This window comes from Aptenodytes forsteri, unplaced genomic scaffold (genome assembly GCF_000699145.1).
Source record: "Aptenodytes forsteri isolate BGI_AS27 unplaced genomic scaffold, ASM69914v1 Scaffold66, whole genome shotgun sequence".
Taxonomy (NCBI): domain Eukaryota; kingdom Metazoa; phylum Chordata; class Aves; order Sphenisciformes; family Spheniscidae; genus Aptenodytes; species Aptenodytes forsteri.
The window spans coordinates 3,374,828-3,400,150 of NW_008795131.1; the positions used below are offsets into that span (position 1 = coordinate 3,374,828).

The window sequence follows — 25,323 nt, forward strand, 5'->3', positions numbered from 1 at the left end:
GGCACTTACTTCTTTGTGCTATGTGTATATTTGCAAAAACTTCTCTGGTAATCTTTAACCTTTCCCATGCCATATCAGCTGTCCCCTCTATCCATTAGAGCTAATGACCTTGCTCTCACATAAGCTGTTAGTACTCATTAAGAAGTTATCAGGTAACAAGAGAAAACAGATGCAGCCTTTGCTAAATCACTTTACCACTATAGGATTAAAAGATATGGAGAAAGAATCAACTAAAGAAGTTATGAGGTGAGAAGAACTTGGTTTATAATTTGATGCTAAACAGTCGACAGACCAAATATATTTTAAATGAAATAGGTTAAAGTTTGCACTGTCCCAGTTCCTTTGTCATTGATGGGAACCTGCCAGTGCATACTCAGTGAAATTTTCTTATAAATAAAAAAAATACTTGATCCCGTTCCTTTTGTAAGCAATGATGCACATTGTACAAACACAAATTATTTGTATGCTCACGTGTACCCTCTCTACTTAAAAATAAGACTGTTCACATTCATTCAAATATAAAGAAACACATTTAATTAAAATAAATGTATGCACTCATACCTCACTTAATTGAAAAATAAGTACAACTTTAATTAGATGAGAAAATTAAAATGCATCATTTGGTGCCTGTTAGGCTGCTTTGTTCCAACAAATGTCTTGCAACCTTTTAGTGACAAAACAATATATTGTTCCTGTTTCTCATAATAAATACATTTTACATGATTTATTTGTTTACAAATGAGAAATCTATAGAAAGCAGAAAGAGATATCAAAGATACGCCTTGGTAATCAACAATATGAAAGCCTCATGGTTAGTTTGAACAAAATGAACAAACAATCAATTATAGATTCAAGTTCAAACTAAATGTTTGTTGAAATGCTCATGTTTCACAAAGATGTTTCCCTTTCCTGCTCTTGCCCATATTCTGAAACGAGGTAGGACAGGAAATCCATCTTAAACAGCATAGCAAATTTGACCGCTAGGAACACATTATGATGGAGAAGGTCTGCATGAGCACCACTTGAACAGAGTGAGTTGAAACATGACTCACCCGGGGACATGTTGGGACCAAACCTCTCTTCAACAAGACGTACAAAGAAACCAAGCACAGAGACATACGAATGTCTTTTGCTATGTCCCCTTCCTTGCTGCATCCAAAATGGATAAATATGGATAATTATAACAAGCAACTTCACATTGGATGCTTATCTCAAACCAAGCACCTGAATATTGTCCCATCACTAATACTGTTAAGTAATAATGGGGTTTATTCTCAAAGATATTCTGTGTCCGTTCTACTGTGTTTGTTCAACTGGAGTGAAAAGATTCTTTATCCCATAAGGAACAACATTTTCATTTTTCCAAATGCATCAATTTTTATCTCTGCTAAACATTAACCTAAATTGAAATCTTGACACATTTTCTATTTCCAGAAATTTTCCGCTTGCCCAAATTACAGAAATTATCAAAGCTTTTTAGAACATGAACAGACAGAAAGCCACCAAACAAATGTGGGGAAAGGAAAATAAGACTGAGCTAGAAAAAAAATGCATGTGTTTTTTCCAGCAACAGCAGAAAGCAACGTTCTTGCAAGATGCATCTAAGGAGAAACAGGAAAAAGTTCAATGTTCAAAATAAAGTCCTTCTAGGAATTAAAAATCAAATGGGAAGATGATGTAAAGGAATTCTTCATAATGTTACCAGAATAACAAGAGTCTTGCACCAGTAAACAACACACTCCAACATGACCACAATTTTGACCTCGGTATTCTCAGTTAACGGGGGAGCTTCTGACTCCTAACTTAGTTGATTAAGGAGGAAATTTATTTGCTGCATCAAGTCTAGTACACAGCAGTACATCGCACTGAGGACAAACCCATCGTTCGCTACCAGGACATTCAAAAACATTTCTCATCACAGGGAATACCATTAAATAAGTATTCTGTACTGCCACTGAGACCTTCTACAGAGGATCTGAAAGGTAATTCTCAAAAGTGACCCTGTTGAAATTACTCTTCACTCTCAGCTTTATCTTTCTCCTTTACGTGAAGGTTCTTTCACTTCCTTCAATAAGAAATTAGAACCCAAACAGAGACAAGGCTGTAACCCAAGATAATCTGACAGAACGAGAACTTTTATGGAACCACTTCTGAACCAAAAAGCAGCAGTGTAGGCAACAGAAAAGGACATCCACTTTCAAAAAAAGCTAGTACCTCTGCTGATCAAAGCAAACGAATTACAAACCATTGCAGGCTGATAAGATATAACAGCAGCAGAGATTTATAAACGGACTTACTTAAGCAGGGAGTCAAGTTTTTGGTGAGGCAATGAGATGGACAAAGAGCAACAGATATTTGGAGTATATTTGCCAACAAGAAAGCTTTTCAGTTATCAGAGATGAAAACTTGCTAGATACGAAGCCAAGATTCAGTGAAATCAGTAGTAAGTTAAACATTTCAGATTTAGTGTTGCTCACTCAGATATGAATAACAAATTAATACAGTAAGGCTGAGATATACTCAAGAGCCAAATCATGCAAATATTTAAAAGTATATGAGTATTAGTCTTGTCTATTACAGTAACATCTAACAGCCAGTCAAGAGCAAAAGCAATGTGCTAGGCAAAATACAAAGTAGTATACAGATTGTGCCCTTATGATTATCCGTTTTCCTGACTTTCACTATTACTTTATCTCTGTACAGAGGCTAACAATCTTTTTCTTTCCTATGATTATAAACATATTTTATCTTCAGTAGCTATTCACATGATGCAATATCACTACTTCAGTGTTTGCACACGTTCAGCTTAATGTGGGAATTTCTGGATTGTGATCCTTGGCTAGTACTACTCAGGAGGTAAGGTCATCGTCTTGGTCCTTACTGGCTTTAAAGCTTAGTTATCCACGGTCTTTGTGGGTTAGGGCTATAACAGATATCCTCCTTTTTTAGATTTTTTGTAGTCTGTCAAAAAAAAATTAGACAGAATAGTGCTTAGTCTTCAATCCCGACTGGAATGCTTTGACAATCATTATATGGTTTAAGGAAGCTTTGGCCTGTTGTTCTTCAGTCATGACTAGGCTTGGCTTTGGCAGAAGTGATCCATTTGTAAGATTTTACCACATCTGATCACGCTAAGCCAATTGGTTTTTCAAACTTACCTGTGCTATAAAAAAACATGTTAATAATGCTGAGATTGAAGGAGTATGGGGAGATTTTCCCCCATTTTTTATTTTTTTGCTGACGGTAAAAGTATGCAGAGATACAGCAAGTTTCAGATGTCTTCAGAAGAACAGCAATTCAAGTTGTCCTCAACAATGTAAAAAACTGATTTTTTTTCTCCTCCTGCAGCCACAGTGAGATTGTGTCCAAAGCTATGCTGATGGAATATGTTTGTTTTCATGTTTTGTTTTTACATGAGGTGGCATGCCCTATGTCTCTCTTTGTGGGTTCTTGTAACTGTTGTTTTCTTCAGTGACGCTGAGCTTTCTGTTCTGTGCTGTCATTTAATTCCTATTATTAGATTTGCTTTGTTGTGCCTATCAGAAATGAAAAGGCTAGTGGTTACAATGAAAGCTTGTAATCAGCACGAAGGTTGCCAGACAATGCCAAAACTCACTTTGTGTGTGTGTGTGTGTGTGTGTGTGTGTGTGTGAGAAAAAGAAATTACTTGGCAAAATGTTGCAGGCAAGTCCTCAAGGAAAGGAGCGGGGGGGTGGGGAATAGTAAAACAACAGTTCTGCTTACTCTTTGGCTCGTTTAAGATTTTTCCAAGCCATAGTCTTCTTTTGATACTATGAAAACCCAGACATTTCTCTGAAAACAGAGGGATATTATAATGTCATCTGAACTAAGAAAACTAGGCAATGGAACCTATATGTAAACAGTCTAGCCTTCAAAGAAAGCTGCCAGGTAATTAATTAGCTCCAATACTGCGCTGTCACCCTTCAGAGAGATTAAAACATATAATGCTAGTGTGACTGAGTCCAAAAAGCACCAAGCACTTGTAAAGTCAGTTTTCATGATGCTAAAAGACTAATAATTCACAATGTTAATTTCTAATCACGTAAACTTGTAATATTATGAATAGCCATTATGCAAATCCATTTTACTATGATTTTCCTATAACAGGGGTCAGTAATATGAATAGCTGTTTGTAATAAATAAAATAAAAAAAAAAAAATCAATTCAGGAGGACAGGAATACTTTGTGAAAAACAATGGCTACTGGGAGATTTGCAGGATCAGGACCATATGCCCGGTGCTAATGCTAGCATGTTTCTTACCGTGTTTTCCTCTTTTGTGAATGGGGCAGGGGGGGAGGACGATGACACACAGTACAATTCAGCAGGGAAACCTAATAATTATCTTACATGATAACCTCTCCCAGCAGCAGATGATGTACTCACTTTGGCAGCACTAATGACTGTGGCAGTGTAAGACTGAATGTTGTCTCCACAGGCTCCACCACGGGATTGATGGCATCGGATCAGCTACAAGAAGACAGACAGCAACCAAGTAACTACTATTAAACTACACAAACCCATAACCCATTACCATAGCTCTTATTTATCATGTACAGTGGTGTGTTTTTTCCTACAAATAGCAAAAAGCCCTGCTGAGACACTTAACCCCTTTTTATAATCTTCTGGGTGCCACCCAGACTGTCGCGTACTCAACTCCAGTTTTCAATTACAAGATGAGTAGTCACTAAGAATTCATAAACTTTGAAATGGTGGGATTTTTGGTCTGGCAGCAATACCACAAATAAATTTAAATAAATATAATCAAAAGCTTTAGCCATGTATATGTAACATTAAATATCAGACATTCTAAGAATCTGAGTGTGGCTTTCCCCTTCTTTTTATGACTAGCAAGCAAAGAAATGACAAAGGAAGAGAGCTACTTTAAACTTTATGTTTAATAGATTAAAGGAATGTACATGGGGTTTACTCTACATTGCCTTCCTTCAAAGTTAATAAATCAAAACAAGACTCTTCTACCTGCCATCAACCTACAAAAGCAGTTTTTGCCTTTGAACCCTAACTAACAATAGAATCTGTGCTTCTGACCTAATAAAATGGCAAAAAACTATAGATACTTGTTGCTTGTACACAGAACATGTTGCCTGTTTAACAGTTTTAGCTAAAAGAAAATTAAAAATCACTGTAAGATGTATTTGTTTCTACAGGCTTTCCTTTCCTGCTTATATTTGGTTTTATTTTTATTCTGCTTTGTATTTCATTTTAGTTAAACTAGGGAGAAAGGGGAAGTCCACAGTGAATATACCTGGGAGCACACAAGCCATTTAAATTCCTTTTGTGATATAATTATTTTGCTGATCAGTGGCTTACATTTTTGGCAGCAGTACTTTTTAAATGCCAGGCTGACTGGTTAAGTTTTACAAAACCATATGGGCGTGGCATTAAAGGAAAGGCAGGCCTGAATTTGGAGAGAAATCAGTTGTGCTTGAAAAAGTATAACAAGAAATACATTTCTAAAATCTCCCTCTCTGATAATTTCTGGTTCAGGTCTCAAAACAGCTATTCCAGTCACAGGTGGAAGGGAGAAAAAACATCTGCTTTGAAATAAAAATAAGGCATGAGAAGTTGAATTTAAAGTTTTCAAACACTTCAAGCTTTAAATACACAATCCCTTCTCTGGCCTAGGGCTGGTAAAAAGAGTGATAATTTTTTTGCTTGGGATCTGTTTTCTTCTTTTGCCTCTAGAAATAAGAAAAATTATTTCAACATTTTCATTTTTTTTCCTGGAGCCTAATATTTTCAGCAAAGATGTTAAAACGTGGGCATTTTAACGCTATTTCCTAATCCACAAAGTGCATTGCTGTGTTGTTTCAGACAAACCCACTGGCTCTGTCCAGACTCAGTTTCCCCAAATCAAATTTTGGAATCCTCACTTCCCTGCCTTTCAGAAGTGTCCATAATTAAGTGCTTTAAACTTTTAAAAAGCAAAATGGGTTGACTGAGTGACCTCACTGAAAACACACTGATAGCTGTCTTCTCTGCCTACACTACTTACGTATTTATGCCTACCAAGTTCATGAGCTCAAATCAAATGTGCAGAGTAAGGATATGACATATATGAACACCAAAATCCAACCAGTGCGGGTCAAAGATTAGGTCTGTCATCATTATGCAAGTCCTCTTACAGATGATCTTCTTCACATACCTTTTTTCTGAGACTTTTCTTTCCCCTGCCCTATATATACAAAAGCTAGAATGAAATCTAGAAACAGAGAGAAGTATTTTCTGAAATTAAACCTTTCCTTACCTTATTTTCTGCATAAGCAAGCCAACGGCTTCCAAGAGCAATAGGATTCATGTTTGGCCCTGGACAAGGATAGCAGCCTGAAAAGTTTTAAAAGGCAACATTAAGAAATATCTTAATGACTTCTTACAAAGAATTTTATTTATTGCCAAGAAAACAAAAAGTCTAAACAAAAACCTTTCAATTGCTAATATCACTCAGTAAATGCTTGCATATTTGTTCCTAAAGATAAGACTGTGGTTAGATGAGCTATTTTGAACAGTTAATTATGTGTAAATACTCGTTTCTCCTTGTGTTTGCATTTTTTCAGTGCCATTTTGATACAGTGGGGTGAGGGGGATATTTAAAAGTTTGACTGGATTGGTTCTGTATTTTCACATTTTAATTAATTTTACTTGATTGATGTCTTTATACAGTGGGGAGGGGGATATTTAAAAGTTTGACTGGATTGGTTCTGTATTTTCACATTTTAATTAATTTTTCTTGATTGATATGTCTTTCTATTGGTCAACAGTTTCAGTTAGCTTCAATCTCTTCTAAATTTTTGTGGTATGAAAGGGTGTATTATGCTTTTGGTTTTGTTTTTAATAATTCTATATACAAGCCCTTTGCTTCTCAAAATATTTTTGCACACACTTAACTTTACACAGTGAGTGAATTTGTAATTCCTTTAAAATCGGTGGCAAATTTTCCATTGTTCATCTGCTTTTCATTACCATTATATTATCATTAAATATAGATATATACATGCACATAAAGATGAACATAAAATAGAGAACTACTCCTGAGGATTAAAAGGTGACAATACCTATAATAGAAAGCCACTGGAAAATAGCTGGGAATGAAAATATGGCAAGGCTTAAAATTAATCAGGCCCATGTTAAATGTAATTTAATACATAAAGTCTGAGTTAAAAAACAAAAAATCCCCCCCCAAACCCACAACCAAGAATATCACACTATTAAAATTAAAAATACAGAATTTTAAATTGTTGAAAACAATTAGATAATGGTTAAACATAAAAGAAAAGCTTAAGTAATCTACAATTAAAAGTAGCATGGTGACCCTCATCCTAATTGCTATTACTGTCCTATTTCCATGTCCTGTTTCCCCTCCTTTGTTTTTCGTCATTCTAGATTAAGCTCTTTCGGGTGGACGGCTGCTCTTTCTACATCAGCATATAACCCTTGCCTGTATTTAGCGTTCAAATCCTGCTGATGTATCTGAACTTTAGTATTCTAGCCCTGACACGGTAAACGTCCGCGCTGCGTGGTTCCAGCAGGCTGATTTCAGTGGGATCCCCTGTCAAGGTAAGAGTCTGAAAGTTCAGATACTAGTCATATGGATGAAGCCACAGAGCTGTTTACTAATTAGGGTCCTGATAACAAGATCTGAGCTTGAGTGTTCAAATTTAAGCTAGTAAACTAACACCATTTACTAGACCTAAATCCATTCTTGTACACTAAAACGTATATATAAAAAAGAAATATTGAGTAAGGCAGGGAGAGAATGGGGGGAAGGAGGGGAGGAGGGGACTATCAAGCAAATGGTTTATCTCCGTTTTCATCCGTTCTTAGGCTAATATAGACAATTTAGTAATTCATATTCTCTCACTGGTTGGCCAAGAAACAAAACATTTAAGAAGTTCGGCATGTGGGTCTCATTTAAAGGAGCCCTAGTTAGCTGATCCTGTATCACAGGCGTAAGGAACACCGAGATCAGGCAAACAGCATTTTAGAAGAACACATATAACCAACAACTGCAATTTATTGCATAAAATCCTACACCGCATTCTGAGAAGCAACATTAAAAAAAAAGATACAGCTAGCTAAGCTTCTATTTCCCCAAAGTCTCTTGTGTCAGACTCTCGGATACTGATCTGCCAGCCACAGTGAGAAAAAGCAAACCAATTCGCCGCCTTCTTTTTGCAAATATCAGGGTCTTTTCAAACATGCCCCCAAATCGTCCAGAACATTTAGTGAGGACAACAGACTTAAAAGTTTAATGGCATTATTTTCAAGGCTTGCAAAATGGTGAAAAAGGTGCGTGGGAGGGTGTTAATTACAGCACATAGGTGTAACTGACATTTGACAACACTTAGACACATTTGATGGCATTTTGCTGGGCATGTGCAGAAACAGCTGCTATACTGTTCATGCCATCTAAGAGAAACAGCTCCTTATTTCATTTTTTAAGAGAAGCGCAGTGAGAGTATTGCAGACTTCGAAAGATCATAGAAAGCTATTTCAAAGGTCATAAAGCAATGGAAGGAGAAAAGCAGCAATTCATCCAATTAAATCCATCTCAGGCCAGGAAAGCAAAACCAAGTGAATATTTTGTAAGGCCTTATCACTGCCTTCATCTCAGGAAGGAAAACGAATTCTGAAGAGATGATGCCACAATTGTTATTGCATTCCAGAAGTACATAAAATGTGGGTAGCCAGAGCCTCTTAAGGAACAAAGCAAGCAAAAAAAGGTTTTAAATACAACCCTAGGTTGTAAATACAAACGTGTTCTTCCGATGACATTATAGATCAGGACCAGTAAGGTTTTAATGCTGGCTTCTGCTTCAACAATTCTTATCTGGGTCAGTAAAGACATTCAGGCCCCCCAAACTTTGTATTTTATACATAAAAGGGAAGGAAAATAAATATCATTAAAAGCTGTCAGATGATAGCCCTCATCATATAAATCTCTACAGTGACTTTAGAATCAGTCACTTGCATTTCCTAAACTCTGCAAGCACCTAGTGACATCTTTACAGCAGAAAACAAAAGGAATATCAGCCAACAGATGCACTGTAATGACAAAATCCAAGCAGTTCAACAACTCGTAACAAAAAGAAACGTCTTGCTTGGAAAGGGAGCTGTTCTCAACTACTTCAGTGAACTGAAGTAATTGGAGAACTGCAAAAAGCATTATTCTTCAAATAAAAAATTAATCAAATCATAAAAAAGTTATCTTAGGAAAAACTGCAAGAGTCTTCACCAGACCCACTGCAGGTAGTTTGTTCCATGAACTGGACTCCGTCAATCAGACACAGCCCCACACACAAATCAGCCAATGCTAATAATAACCTCCACAGAGGTCAACAATTCAACTCGGTACTAAACTCTACTCTCCAATATGAAAAACAGTGTAAAAAAAGAGCTATTTCCTCCCTTTCTTCTCTTTGCAAGTCTCTGCATTTTGGAAACTTGCAGCAGTACAAGGATAAACAAAGGGTTATACTTTATGGGAAGGAAAAGCAAATTGTTTTTCTGCTTTCCAAAAAAACAGCTGGAGTCAGCAGAACATCATCTACTAGGCAAATGAAGAGACAGACACAGCGTGACCTATCAAGCTCGGCCATCCAATCGTTACCAGCCTAACTCTCTTAAAGATTAACTTCTATTTCTTCTAAACTTCAAAACAACTGAGGAAAAATCCATTCTAAGCAACAACAGCAGCAATTTTAGCATGTTTACAATAGCAGTGAACATAATGAGAATGCAGAACTAACTGTCAAGAAGACCAAAGTTTCCAAGTTTTAATGACAGCATGGAGAGGTCATCCAAGAAAAGATCACTCGGGGAAAGTCCTTCCAAAAGCACAGCAAATCAAGCAAGTACTAAAAAACATCTGATCTTAGGAGAAGCTTTACTGGGACTATCATCCACAAAAATATAGGTGAAAGCCTACTGGAAACTATTTAAAATGTTTTTAAGTACACCGTTACTCTCTCCCTCTGTGCTTTATGATGACACACAGAGGAAATGCACTACTTTAAAGCTGTGAAAAGGCAAAAGCAGAAAAATACTATTTTGAAAGTCTGAACTGAAGTGCACGTTTTTCTGCTAACTTGATTAAAGTTCCTACGCCCAAGAACTCCAACCAGTGCTGGCCTAAGCAACACTGATGAATAAGAAATGGGCTCCAGGCTCCCTCCGAATAGGGACTTGGCTAACAGCCGAGGATTTCACGGGTAGCACCCCGGTACCTCATATTCTCTGCCTTGGTATTCCCATTTCCAAGATGCAAGTTTTACCTACACTGAAATGGTACCATAGATAAATTCTTTAGCATTACAATTTCTTAGTTTCTTCCTGTCTTTTTTTTTTTAATAACTGAGTTATAAAATTATAATCTAAAATAAGCATGGAGTTTGTGATTATTTGGATTCAAAGATGGCTTTAGCTTTCTTGCTGCTGTGCTGACTTTATATCTTTGGTTTTACTGAGAATACAGGAATCCTAGAAGTTACTTAAAAGTTCTCCAAAGAGCTATACAAATGTTTGCTTAATGAGCGAGCAAAGAGAAGGCATGTTTATTTTACATTATTTTTCAATTACTTTTATGAAAATCTCTACCACCCTTTGGAGATTCATATCCATATGCCCATAATAAACAAAGTCACCTCCCCTACTCATTCTGAAAACTCACACAAATATGCACTTCTCTGACTCTGGATCCTTCCATTGATCTGTGCTCCTACAGAAAACTAAGGCTCCAGTCCTTTCCTTAAATTGTTTTTAAAAAGCTCATCCTCTAGCTTCAATAATGGCAGTGTGAATACACAGACAGCAGCCAAGAAGAGAAAAGCAACACATTCCTCTCCTCCCACTTAGCTTTTAAACAAACAGCGCATGGGGAAAACACTGTTAAGAGGAACAGGGCCATTAAAAGTCATGTCAGCTATAACAGAGATTAAGCCAATAAATCACAAAACATGCCACTATGAAAACTTGAACCATTTGTATCGGGGCAGCTCTTCATCAAGCTCCACAGCTTTTTCATGAGGAAAAAAAAAAGCTTAAAAAAATAATATATATGTATATACACACACTCAAAAGCCCAGTATGGGATGGAGAGTTGGGGGCTAAACACTGCAGGGATTCCCAATATCCATAAAAACTTGGCAGTTCAGTACTTCACATTCAAGCACACAATCTTTGGAATCCCAGAGGCAATTAAAAGTCTACAGACATATAAGCTTTCAACAGCTCAATTCTTCAGGAGGACCAGAGCCGTGCATCTCTCACCCATGATACCTCTACAAGTCCAATCAATATCTTCGGATATGTTCTATATATGTGCCCTTCTGATTCATGAAGTATGGATGATGTCTGTGCTCTAAGGGACTCTGCATATATACCAAATATAATACATACCAACATGACCTGTTTAAAAAAATACGCAATGGAGGTGAGTGACCAGTACTTTAATAACAATTTTCCCCCAGAAGTGAGCATTATCATAGTTAAGACTGTAATTTTTCCTCTTGGTCCTTCTTCAGAAACATCCTACACAGCCTGAATGGCTCCATTAATGAAGAGCTAAAGACAATCCTGTCATGACAAAGTATTCAGACCTAAATATGCACTAGAAGGCAACGTTTCTCTCTAGAAAAAACCTGATTCTAACAGTCAGAACTTGTCTGAGCTAAGTCAGAACTTATTTTCAGTTTACGTTACAATGTACTCGCAACTGAATATGGCTCCTTACCCAGAGTACAGCTACGTTTCCTTCTCAGACCTCACTAAAAAGCACTGTAAAATGACATGCAGTAAACTGTTGCAAATTAACATGCGAATGAATAAAGCTAAAAAGGAATGAAAAAGCCAAATCAGAAGCATCCAGAACATTGCTTTTCTTCAAACACATCCCAACATGCTTATCTTAAGACACTACCGGTTGTTTTTTAATTTCATAGCATATTGTGAGAACTCTTATTCTCTACACTTACTTTTATAGTCCAGAAAGAAATAAAAAATTAGAAAAAAAATCTGTTTGTGATATTTGCCAGACTTTCATCCCCTCTATCTTGACTTTGTTTTTACTCTTTAATGAAAACCATTTTTAGTAAGTTGTTATTTTCTTTTTTTTTTTCCTGTCAGTTTAATAGGAAAACTTCCTTTGTGCGTAATTTTCACTGCTTTCTTTTCCCCAGTTCTCTTTGATTTCCTCTGCACTGATACATACTCATCCTTTTTTGGTATCAGTTATAAGAATTATCCTCATAATTACTGTAACTTTTTTTTTTTAATGGATATTCCACACCTTATATCTGTGAGGAATGCATACTACTGTTGTCCAGTTTTATTTCAAGCTACTTCTCTGTGTGTTTATACAATATATGGGTATGGACAGTACTATTATAAAATCTTCTTAGGATTCTATCTCTGATCTCAAACCATGGAAGACATTGCATCTCTTTTGAGTATGATGAATATGACATTGGGATAGGATACAGTCAGCAAACGCAAGGAACGCTGGTCAGGGCAGAGATCTCCAAGGCTAACCTACATACTAAGGCAAAACTAAGTAAGTGAAACCTTGCTGAGAAAGTGGATTACTGGATAAACAAAGATTTTTCTGTTTCAGTGTGTGGAGAGGTTCATTAAAGATGACATATGCCATCTTAAGTGTACAGTGTTTTTAAACACAGTTTTCTGAGCAAATTCCAAAATGCGTAACTCTCTTCAACCAAAATTATTTGCCTTTAATCATTCGAGGTTTGCCAGATGTCACTTAAAATCTGTGAAGCAGTGTTATTGTATATTTTTAAATAAATAGCTACAATAACCCACTAAAGCTATGCTACTCTTCAGTCACTGGATGTAGCTTATAATCAATTAGTAATTTTTTTCTAGGGCTTATGAAATATACAGCACTCTATAGTAATGAATTTACAAAACTACATTCTTAAGTCTTGCAATCCAAAGCAGCCAGAACAGATCCATGAAAGAGGGTATATACAATAAATAACGGGTAGAGTGATACTGTTGTTGCAAAAGCATTGTTTATTCCAAGGAAAACAAGTCATATAATTTGTTTTATCTAATATTTTTTGTTTGTTTGGGCTTTTGGTTTTTTTAGCATCACCAAGCAAACCAAATTTATTTGTTTATAAACTGTATAAAGTAATATTGTTTATAAATTCCTCTGGGTTCCTTCTAGATGAAAGGCCCTATGTAAATGTTATTACTCTCACACTGTCACATACTTTCCAAAACTCTTCTATTGTTCTTGTACTTCCTTCTGTTTAAGTATCACCCATAAAAACTGAGCAAAAGAGCAAACCAGCGGGATGCACCCTACTGTGAAATCATGCTTACCATCCAGGGCCTTTTTCTTTTTTCTTCCTTTTTTTTTTTTTAAAATCATAGTAGCATTATCACTACTAACACTGAGAAAAAAAAAAAACTATCTAGAAATGAAGTGAAAAAGTAAAGCCACAAATGCTACATCTACTGTCATCACCTGCCTTTGCAGGGCAATATTCATAATACACATCACGCCCATGACAGACCCAGCCCTGCAATGAGTCGCATTTCGTGCTAGCCTCAATCGGAAGAACAGAATTCCCTCACACAAGCTTGGGGAAGGACCACAGATTTAATTTTTTATCATCATCACTGCTATTGTTGTTGCTATTATTATTACTACTACTATTATTATTATTATTACTACAGAGACCTCCTTTCCCTGTCATGACAGTTTTAAGTATTTCACTGTTACTCTATAGGTCTAAGACCAATACCAGAGCTGTTACTAAAAATATCTGTGGCCTTTCGTGTTCATTTGGCTTGGTTGTTTAATTTAACACAAATTCGACAGGATTTCAGGGTTTACTTTCTTTTTTTGTTCAGAGAATTGGACAGTGATAAATAATAATGTTGCTATAGAGGTTGTTGTTCCTGTACAGGACAATGTGAGTAAGATGGCTTTGTTTTGGCCTTTAACATTAAGGATTTGGGTGCTTTAGATAAAAATAACTTACACAGAAACAAACAGCACTTCCTGTTCTACATATAATCTTTAAAACTGTCAAACCCAGGAGATACGATAGATATACATCTTGGGTACCAATGCCTTATTTCTGTCTTTACGCAATTTTTCTGTTGTATTTACACTTTCCTGCAATATAGCAAAACACCCTGTAAGCAACGAAGACACTCGTTTCCATAAATCTACCGCACTGCCCTAAAGACCTTTTCAAAAAGTATTTCAACATTATCCTGCAATAGTAATATACTGATTCTCACATTCAGGAAAAAACGTTCTTATAAACAACGCTGTTAAAAAGCAAAAGCAAAGCAAGATCAAATCAACATTTCTCAGGGAAGGCAGTTACAAATTATGCGAAGGGGGGTGTGTAAGTATGTATGTGTGTGTGCGTGTGTGTATAAAAATAAAAACGGCTTATATACAATTCACAGGATCATACTTGGCTTCTCTTCATGGATCAAGAAAAACACTGTGAAACAGGAGCTCGCTTCCCACCTGCCTTAAGGACTTTCGATCTAAACTGAAGAGTCTCCCTCCACAGACACAGGAATCCTATCAGTTATTATACCATGTGCGACAGCCAGGATAAATGCCACTCACTGACCACAGCTGAGAAGGGAAACATACAAACAGAACTTCATAAAGAATGTAACTCTTCAGGCATTAAACATTTTCATAAGACATCCAGCGTTCTTACTTCAAAGCAAAGAGATCAAACTGCTCCCTGTCTGCCGATCAGGGAAAAGGAATTCTAACAAAGCTAACAAAAACGTACAAAAAAAGTCTAGATGATTTCCAGATCAGACCTGTGACAAACTGAAACCACCATATTATGTCTTGCATGTGAATGTCAGTGAACATAGGAATACCCCATCCAAATTGCAAATTAGAATATCAAACACCGTTTGGTTTTGGTTTTTTTTTTTTATTCATTTTGAGGTGCAGGTGGGTTGCATTTAATATACACTGAATAATTTTTGGCTTGTGGTTAGGCAAGTCTTTTGAGACTTTCTATACAATAAAGTACTCTGACTAAAATCTGGAAAATTACCTCTTAAGGCTCTAGCTGTACAGCATCAATAGAAATGTGGTGCCAGCTAATGGCTGCAATAACTGTCTTCATCCCTAGAGAATAATGGATGGAGAATATATCAATATGAGGAGTGGAAGGGCCAGAGAAACTGAGCAGGCACTAGTTATCGGACACAAAGATGATGCCACATGCATGATGTTATCTGTGATAATCTTTACTTAGGGCCCAGGGGGTGGGAAGGATATTCTTTACAGAGAAGAAAGTATCCATCAGGCCATATTCATAATCATCAACGTTCCACTAAGTAAGCATTTTTGGAGAAGGGTTGAGGGAGCACTGATGTAATAGAAATCAATGAAATTCAGCTTTTCTGCATCTATTGTTTAGAGCGAAGTAGGGAAAAAAGCCTGTACATCACTTTCGTTTCTGATCGTTCAGTCATGTGCAGTATTCAGAAAAAGACTCTGAAGGAAATCTTAACTGAACCACAATAAAACTTAACTATTTAAAAATCTATTTAAAATCCACACCTTAACATTCACAACTACCAAAGGAAACACATTCTTATTATAAGCATTAAATGAATTTTTTTTAGTTTGGCCACGTGAGCACTTAAAACAGTGCAGGATGCAAAATTACTGTTTGGTTTTATCTTCCCCTTGATGCAAGCCCTCTCTTAATGAAATGGAGTTGGCTCCAAGCATAAGCACAGTAGAGAACAGAGTGCCATATGGAAGTTACTGCCATGAGTTCTTTGCAGACCGATGCTATGCCTTTCCTTAGCAGACATTTAAAAATAAGAATACCACACAGGACAGATTATAGGATATCCTGGTAATTTTTCTACAATATCTACAGTATGTTTTCCCTTCAAGTTTAAGCACCTGTGTTAAATTCACACACCAAGACTGGAGCACCTGTACACTGAGTTTTTCTTACAAAAGGCACAAATAAAATGTGCTGGCTCGCTGCCATTCAAGTCAAATCAGCACATTTCCATCTAATCACATGCAGAAAAAAAAAAAGATTAGTACTATGTCGAATCTGCTCAAGAAAAATCAGGAAATGCAGGAGTTAAACATCCCAACAGCAGCACAAACTTGACCATGTTCTACATCCTGAATATTTTATGGTATATTTATTACAACAATATATTAAGCAACACATTCAACCACAAAAACAGAAAGACAAATACTACTCATGTGCAACACAGCTGCATTAGCATTTCTGAGGAACACCAAACTTCAGAATTCCTGACACTGTTTTTAATTGTACATTCTGCATTTAGTTTCTATGTATAAATAGTCAACAAAATGGATGAGAGCTCCTGCTTAATTATGTTTGCTTTTTAGCTCTCTCAATGAGGTTCTAAGGCTCCCAGGCCGCTTAGTTGATATGGATGGAAGATGTGATTTCCACATCATCACCAAATCTTCTTGAAAAAAAGATTTTCTTTTTCTACGCAGTGGTTTATACAGTAACAGAAACGTCTTCAAAGAGCTAGTGATCGTCATTTAATATTTTTGACCTTTTATGCCATTGCTTCTGACCAAAAGCAGTCAGATAACACAGCTGAGAATCTTCTTCATGACGAAAAATTCTCTGGGCAGCCAGTGACATTTTTACTGCCACTGTCCAGCTGAGGACAGGTCCAGATGGGTCACCGGCTGACTGTCCTGCAGAGCAGGGATACTCCAATAAGGGAAACAAAGAGGCCCATAAGACCTTTTGCCAAGTTTCCTTTCCAAGGATTTATAATTTTCCAATTTAAACTGATACTGCCCTTTCCTAAATTAAAAAAAAAAAAAGGCAAAAGAGTCCAGTTGCTGGCCAGTTGGCTGACTATCAAAAATCTATGCAGCTAACGAGGTAGCTCATTTACATCAAATTTCAAAACACATCAAAGTAACTTAAGCCTTTAAAGATATACTCTTAGGTCGAAGAGATTTCAGCACATACGAAATCTGAAAGCTTAAGACAAAAGCTTTACTGCAGCCTTCAACAAGCCAGAGCATAACTCCTGCTTGATAGCATAAGCTATTAAGTGAAACAACTAAGCTTCAAAATCCTCAGGAAAACTATTCGCCAGCACAGGTCCAAGAAACGCATTCAACTAGGAAAAAAGCACATGTCTTTTTGCCCAGTCACACCCCATCACTGGCCACGGACAAGCTGGGGTGGCGACAGGGGAAGGGCTGTGGTGGCAGCAGCTCCAGCTGTTTGCCGGGTCCCGCAGCTTTCCAAAATGCCCAGTACAAAATGAGGGGTGTCTTTAACCGAGCTTTGGAACCCAGAACTAGAACAAAGTTTGAGAACATCTTGACTTTCTCATATTAAAAACACAGCACAGCTGGAGAAATTTACCGTGAATAGTGACATTTCAGGAGTTTGGTTTTTCAAATACTTTGCTAAATATCTGCAAAAGCTTTATTTTATCCTTTCTAAATTCCACCGCTGTTTCACAAAAATGCACTCCAAATCGAAAGTTATGGTTAGGAATAGAATAACCCTGTTCCTCAAAACACAGTTCGGTGGATTAATTTTTAAAAACAAATTGCAGTACCTTTTTTAAAAAAACAACAAACAATAACTGGAACTAGAAAAGCACGAGAATTGTCAAAATACACACTTAATTGCGGTTTTTTAATTTTTTCATCTAAAATTAAGCAAGGCTTGTACCCTCATTCTCTTTGGTGGAATAAAAAGGAGTGAGGAATAGGACACAAACAAGTCTTTTCCCATTTGGCTCTCTTCACTGAACCCCAGCAGATTCCTAGGATCTTACAGCCATGCATAGGAAGAAACTGACACCTATTGGCAACTTTAATATTACTGCATAAAGCCGCTTTTTTTCAAGCTATTACAAGAAAGAGCTTCTCCTAACTAGATTTTTCTTTAAAAATACACAGATAACGTGAAAAGACAATTTAGAACTTTTCCCACTGTGACCGAAAATACATCCAGGAAATTTCAGAGTCTCCTTTTTAACAATAAAACTCTGATCCTTCCAAAGTAAATTATGATCCCTCAGTAATCTACAGATTTTAAGAGGCGATTCTAATTGATAAATAGTAGCACTAGTCACTAGCTGCTTGGAGAGGTAACGATTTTAATTTTTTCTCGGTGTTTAGCATTACACAGACAACACACAGTCTTGGGAGCAGGTAAATAACATCCTATTCTAACCACATCCAGTGACAGAGCAGAGCACAAGCAGTAGAAAGCATACTATTTTCCTCTACTAACATATCAATTACTGTGTTACAGATGTGGGGCAGCAAAGGGACACTTACAGTAGAGCTTTTGGAGGGCACCTTACCCATGACAATCAATTGCCCCCTATTGAGAGGCAAGTTGTGGGGTACAGAGGGACAAAGGGGACTCCGAGCAAACAGTTCCTTCATGCTCAAGATATATGTAAAAGCACCTGCGGGCAAACACTTGGCTATAGTTTTTTTACTGCAACACTTCACTGACCTGCTTGAGCTTTGGTGCCAGCTAAAGTAAGGACACGTTAAAAAAACCCAAAACAATAATGTACCTGGGCCTAAGGAACAACAAAAAATGAAAAGTGGGCAGGTCGTTGTCGATGTGTTTTCAAACTGTTGCTTATGAGTACAACCTGAAACGTTTGCACATATTTGTGCAAAATGAACAAAAGAATTTTTCAGCTGCCTATGGATGTCAGTGTAGGTACTCTTCACAACAGTGAGATGTTAGTTACAGCAACAATAAATATGCGAAAGAGCCAAAGTAACACTTGGATGTTTTTGTTTTTTTTTTTCCAAAGCAACAGATTTCCTGAAACTCCAAATGAAGTCATGGAGACCTGCTTTGAGGATTTAGAAATAAAAACAATCAACAACAAAAAAAATCTGTTTTATCTCATTCCACCACTAGAGCAAAAAGACTGAACTCAATTATTATACATACTTGTAACGAAGAATTTTTTGGTGAAAGTACAGCTGTCAAAGGCGGCAATTTTCTCTTGCAGGACTACAACAAGTATCCTGAAAACACAGAAATGGAATGTGTACTTTAAACATTAAATGCATTGGTTTAAATATTAAATATCTAAATGTAATTATTTCAAAAGCATCAATATAAATTCTACACTGATAAACTGCCAGGTTACCAATACATGGCAGTTATTGAGGATTCTCTCTCATCCCAACCACATAACCTTCATTTCAGGAAGTACACAGATCTGATACAGAACAACACAGCATATTTATGATATACCTCCTGCAGTAAAAGCTCCATTAAAAAGAAAGAATGGAATTGCAAGGATCCTGAATTACTTTCAGTGACTCAAATAACAATCAAATCAACAATTGGTAGAACACAAGCTAAATTTGAAATAATCCCATTGCCCATCTCATTGCAAATTTATTAAACTATCTTATTTACTAAAAGCGGGGGTTTTCTTTCATACCAAGAACATCAGCACACAAATACAGTTGCGAGAAGCAGGATTTGTGTCAATTAACAAAATTACAGGTGTATGTTTATGTATTCACTTGTACACATACACACTTTTATTGTAAAATACCTGTTCATTACTTGAAACCAAGTAACAGACCAAAAGCCACGTGATAACTACGCATGAAACACCGTGCTGTCTAAATTAAGAGGCCAAATCTGGAAAGTCAAGCATCTTGAAAGCTTTATAACTAGGAGACATCTTCTACATTGATGACTTCCCAAAACTAAGTTCTTAAACTCTTGAAATGAAAGAACCACCTGGGAAGCTGACAAATAAACAGATAAAATCTACCAGCTATCTGGAACATTTAGCAATATGACATAATTAATAATCTGATTATTTTCTCATTAGGAAGAATAAGAGAGTATTTGTTTAATTAGCTGACAATATGGAGCATTATTAAATGCTGTTCTAATAGTTTCAATTGTAAAGATGAGATGTGGCAAAAAATCAATTGTATCTCTGACTAAAATACACACCTAATGCTTTACCTGAAAATTATGATTGCATATTACAGTATAGAATAATGTTTAAAAAGATGGTGAATCACATCAGTGTCAACACATACCCTTGGGTACAGGGTGATGCTTATCTCCCATCAGTGTGAAAACCAGCCATTAACTCCTCTTTTTTTTTTTCCCCTCCCTATTTTTAACTGTTTAGCCACAAGAACACCTCCTTCTTATTCCATGAAAGCTCAATACCTGTAAGACTCTTTGGTGAAGGACTACACTAAAATAAAAATATATACCTTACCCACATGCTTGCTGATGTTTTCAGATATATAAATAAGTTTTGAGTCACAATTTCTACCTACAAAATGGTAGTAATGCTCCTCCAATAGGCACGATTTATCTGTGTGTCTGCTATTCGATTTTACTACTGTTTTTACCAACACATTTACCAAAACACTTAGATTGCATCTGTAGTTCCCAAGATAACTCCTGAAGCCTTTTCAATAGGCTGGTATAACACTAGCCACTTTCTGTTTGTCTAATACAGAAGCTTAGATTAAAGCAATAAGCTCTGTTCTGTATCTCGAATTCTTTCAGGACTCTTTGGTTTATAACATCTCATCCTGGGACGTTGTCACTGCTCTGTTTATCAGTATGCCTCTATCTAGAAACAAGAAGCAGCACAAATTCTTGGAAGGAATCAAGGGACATTTTCGGACAGAAGTCTTTCATAGTCACAGATTTGCAGACCTAGAACGGGAAGCACATGTACACTTTCAGGCTGAGCAGCTTACTTGCCAAATGTAAGAAGAGGGCAGAACACATAACTCAACAAGGGGGATTCAGATGCATTAAGTCATACAAGAAACTCATGTAGGATTTTTTTTATTTGCTTGTAGCTCTCTTATTGTGAAAAAGATGCTTCCTCACCCCCTTCTGATTTATGAATCTCAATTTTAAAAAGTTATAAACTCTGCATATATAAATTAATATTAGTTTTGGACAAAATAGTATAGTTAAACAACATATCTTCCAACTGCTTAAACTGCAGGAGAGAAAAACAAAAGAAAATGTATCAATTCTAACTTCTTCCACAAGGCCCAAAAGAAAGTTAACCAATGAATAATGGAAAGACTTTGAATGCATGGGCAAATGTTAAGTATATACAGAAAAACTGTGTATATTTGATTGTAGTATTTTCCAATCCTGTAGATTTTTGTTTTCTACTCTTTGAAGATGTACTGTCTTTCTACATAAATGAAACCTACCAGATGGATGATTCTAGAGTACAAATACATAAATAATAAACAGTTTTCCTTTCTTCTGCAACTGAAGTTTTACTTTAAATTCAAATTTTGGACTCCATTAGTCTATAGTATGGTTAACGCATGTAGTATTTTCCAATCCTGTAGATTTTTGTTTTCTACTCTTTGAAGATGTACTGTCTTTCTACATAAATGAAACCTACCAGATGGATGATTCTAGAGTACAAATACATAAATAATAAACAGTTTTCCTTTCTTCTGCAACTGAAGTTTTACTTTAAATTCAAATTTTGGACTCCATTAGTCTATAGTATGGTTAACGCACCATTAGCACTGCACTTGGCCACATTTAATGCATTTGCAATCTGAAAGAGCGAGCTTTCCTTGGATCATAACAGAATCTGATACATTCCAGAAAAGCAGCTACCCTGGATACAGCCACACAGCTTTGAAGTAGCTTTTCCATTTTTACCTCTTAGGAAAAGAAACATTAGCACCTGGAAAGACTTTTTAGTTGGGAGAGACTTTGAATGATGATTTGCCTTTTGACTGTTTTTACAATTGGATTTTTCTTCTGCTAGGAGGCCAGACTGGAAAGATTTACTATCATCACACTGTACACAAGGGAACTTTAAATTTTTCAAGGGACAGTTGCACAGATAAGTACTGAACTCCTTCTGACAGCTTTTAAAGGAACAGTGACCTATTCATGGCACGTAACTCTCACCAACTCAACTACTTCAGTGAAACTATTTTTTGATATAACAATCATACCCACATCCTACAATAAGCAGATTGATGGGGATTAAAAAAAAAACCAACCACTACCATCCTTTACTTTAAACATTTACACCATCAAAATATCCTCCTCATTATTAGGTTAGTTGTGGTATTAAAGGTGTTTGTTCAGTAGTACTACTTTTCTTCTGTAACTTCTACTTGACCTAATGTAGTCATTAATGTTTAGATTTTGATGGTACAGTGATAGACAAATGTCTGTTTAACAAAACCTTTGTGGCTTCTAGGGTTGGGGGAGTTTGGTTTTTTTTTTTAATGTTTTTTTTCCCTGTCCAATCTCCAACACTGCTAACTTCCCTTAGTTGCATGAGTTCAATACACGCTCATATTCTTTTATGGTCTTCACAGATGCAAGCCTGCTACCTACTGCCATACAAAACAGGCACATGACACGTATCATTCTGATGTTTTGTTTTGTTCTTAATGATTTATGTTATTATGCCACCTTCCTTACTGAAGGACCATCAATTCCAGCAAATAAATACATATTGCCAAAGAAAGGCAGCACTTTCTTCATTCAGCGCTCTACCTTTAGCACAGGAATCATATTCCACAACTTCCATAAGGTACCTCAAGACATACAGTGACTAATAACAGTAATAGCCAGGTGGAAGGAAGCACTGAAGTAAGCAGCACAATCACGGACTTTGACCAAAGTCACTGCATCAAACTCTCTCATCAGGAGTGCCAAGGGATGATCAAGATCCTCATGTAGGGATCCCGGGTTTTCTCTTCTGTCTTAAAAAGTAACTACAAGGGTGTTCAGCTTTGTGTGTCTTGGAGAGATGAAGATCTGAAGTTAATTCAGAAAAATCTGAACTCACAATTCTATGGAAACAAGGTATTTTCAACCTGACGCTCAGCCATTTTGTCTCAGAAGTTAGGTGACGTTATCCCAAATAAGAGATGCTGCTTTGTTATTTGACTCACGGGAACATTATTTTCTGTAGACCACAGACTGCACACTAGGATTTTTTTGGATGTGCAGGAAGGCAATATATCTGGCAGAACAATAGAACACAAAGAAAAGAGACAAACTCTGTAGTGCTCTATACTGTTTAAACTCTCGATGATCCCATTTCTCCATCTGTAGGTGGATGACAGAGGATTCCAATGATTCCTGCTCACCCTCATCACAACTGAAAGAAGCTTAAATGATTTCAGATGTAAAATGTTTTGAGCTTCTTGTATGAAAGCCATTGGAGAAGCATATTGTCGTACTCAAACTGAAATATTACTTGAGAAATGGAGAACCAAAGCTATGCTTACAGGAAAGTCAAAATAATAAAGTCAGGGAGCACATACGCCAGAAATTGTATTCATTGCTGAAATTTTACATGCCGTAACACAGAAAAAATGTATAGTAAACATCCTTACCTTTTATTGCAATGCAGATCATAGATAGGAGTTTTGAACTGTATGGACTTGACCATCTCTCCTGTTCGCAAAGAATAAAGGTCCACACAGCAGTAAGGTGGGCTTGTGCTACAATGAATAAAAAAGATTTTAATGGAATGAAGGATTTTTCATAAAATTATTTTTAAATTATTTCAGCCTCCCTGTATTATTTAGCACACTAAGTGAAAAATCCAGCAATATGAGCAGAATGCTGGAGAACAAAGGCTCAATATAAGCCTTTTACATTAAGGGAAGGTGCAATTAAAATTGAATTACGATATCCACAATGGTCAAGAACCTGTATTGTGCAAACAATTATCAAGCACTTAGTTTCCTTTGTCACAAATAAGACTTTGGAACATCAGATCTGACCAGCAAAATACAAGCCATTTGATAGGCATGAAGTTTTAGACTACATTCTAGTTACTTAAAAAAAAATATTCCGCAGAGTAACACTTTCCTAAAGTGAGTACTTACTTCACTCTATGCAACAGCTGAATCATATGACTTGATTTGATAGAGACACATTACACAGAATTTACATTACATCTCTGATGGACTTTTGTTTGAACTATATAGATCTTTTCAACTGCTTTGTGTCACTTTTATCATTTTAATATAAATAAAACTCTAAGGCCATTTCTTAATAAAAAGGCTTGCTTTCTTTTGAGAGGGAGAAAGTGCTGAGTGTTCCGATAGGGTTGAGGAAGGTAGTGGTGGAAACCATTTTACAAGCTGAGGAGAGGCTTTGATGTGGCAGGGGTTTTTTTTTTTAACCTTTTTTTTTTTTCCTTCCAAGAACGCATTAAAATGTTGGCTACTTCTAGGTCAATGAATAAGAAGGAGCACAAATTGCCAGCTGTACAAACATATACTAAGTATTGGTAAAAGAGGGTGTTTCCCCTTGCCCGTATCTGTTTTATTTTACAGAGTTTAACACAATTCCTGACACAACACTTGCTTGTCTTTTGGATCTGCTCAAGCTGCTTGAGAATTTTCCGGAGAACTGGAGTACAAATGCCAACTGTTTACTCCAAATGCCTCAGGATAATAAAATGATACATACAATAAGTATGCAGCAGAGAAACAATATATGCACAGAAAGACAACTGTCAAAGAAATAATGGAAAAAAAAAGTTCTGACATTTTGCCTACTGAAATTCTTCCCAAAATATACATTTTTCTAGGCACATACCTAGGCTAATAAGTAGAGGGTGCTATTTATTACTTTTAAGCACTTCAAAGGCCCTTCAAAAACACTTTTAAAACAGTGAGACTCAAGTGTAGTTACTTCACATTAGAAGCTCATTGCCGCTAGAAAACGCAAAAACACACAGCAAGGTCTACGTACAAACTCTTTTTTTATTTAAGTACATTTATTACCTACAGGAAATTATTATTGTGATAAAAGGGTACATAGATTCTTATTTCAAAACAGAAATCACAGAAGCTGATATAGCTAAAATTGTATTAGCATAATTGATACCGATTACTATTTCCATGTAAGCCCGTGTTGAACAGTTCCATTTTGACTGTTTGACTTGACATATAGCTACCTACATGACTACAACTCAAGAGTACGTACCTTCTAATACGTATTGCACCAACAAAATTATGGGTAATAATCCTATCACTCAAATGAATAATTATTATGATGTCATACCTTCCTTTTGGCTGATCATGGTAAGACTATTCTACCAATGCTTTTTTAAACCGCACTGGCTAGAAAAAACAAACAAACTTGAGTTCCAAGTGCTAATGATCAAGTAGTACTATGGACTAGGTTAGAAGTACTCTGAAATTCTACCTAGTTCAATTCAAAAGCCCTCCTTCC

The 25,323-nt window shown here is 36.4% G+C and overlaps 1 protein-coding gene across 7 annotated transcripts in view; it reads right to left on the reverse strand.

Moving 5' to 3' along the window:
- The window catches only part of BCAS3 (BCAS3, microtubule associated cell migration factor), a 386,307-nt gene that overhangs the window by 307,580 nt on the left and 53,404 nt on the right, over positions 1-25,323 (reverse strand). For all 7 annotated transcript variants that reach the window (XR_657522.1, XM_009278231.2, XM_009278229.2 and 4 more), the window contains exons 7-10: positions 23,469-23,576; positions 19,021-19,097; positions 6,288-6,364; positions 4,406-4,489 (exon numbers count right to left, since the gene is read on the reverse strand). Coding sequence is in view for 6 of the 7 variants with exons in the window: in XM_009278231.2 (XP_009276506.1) it covers positions 4,406-4,489; positions 6,288-6,364; positions 19,021-19,097; positions 23,469-23,576 (346 nt within the window). In the remaining variant the exon portion in view is untranslated. The remainder of the gene's footprint in view (positions 1-4,405; positions 4,490-6,287; positions 6,365-19,020; positions 19,098-23,468; positions 23,577-25,323) is intronic.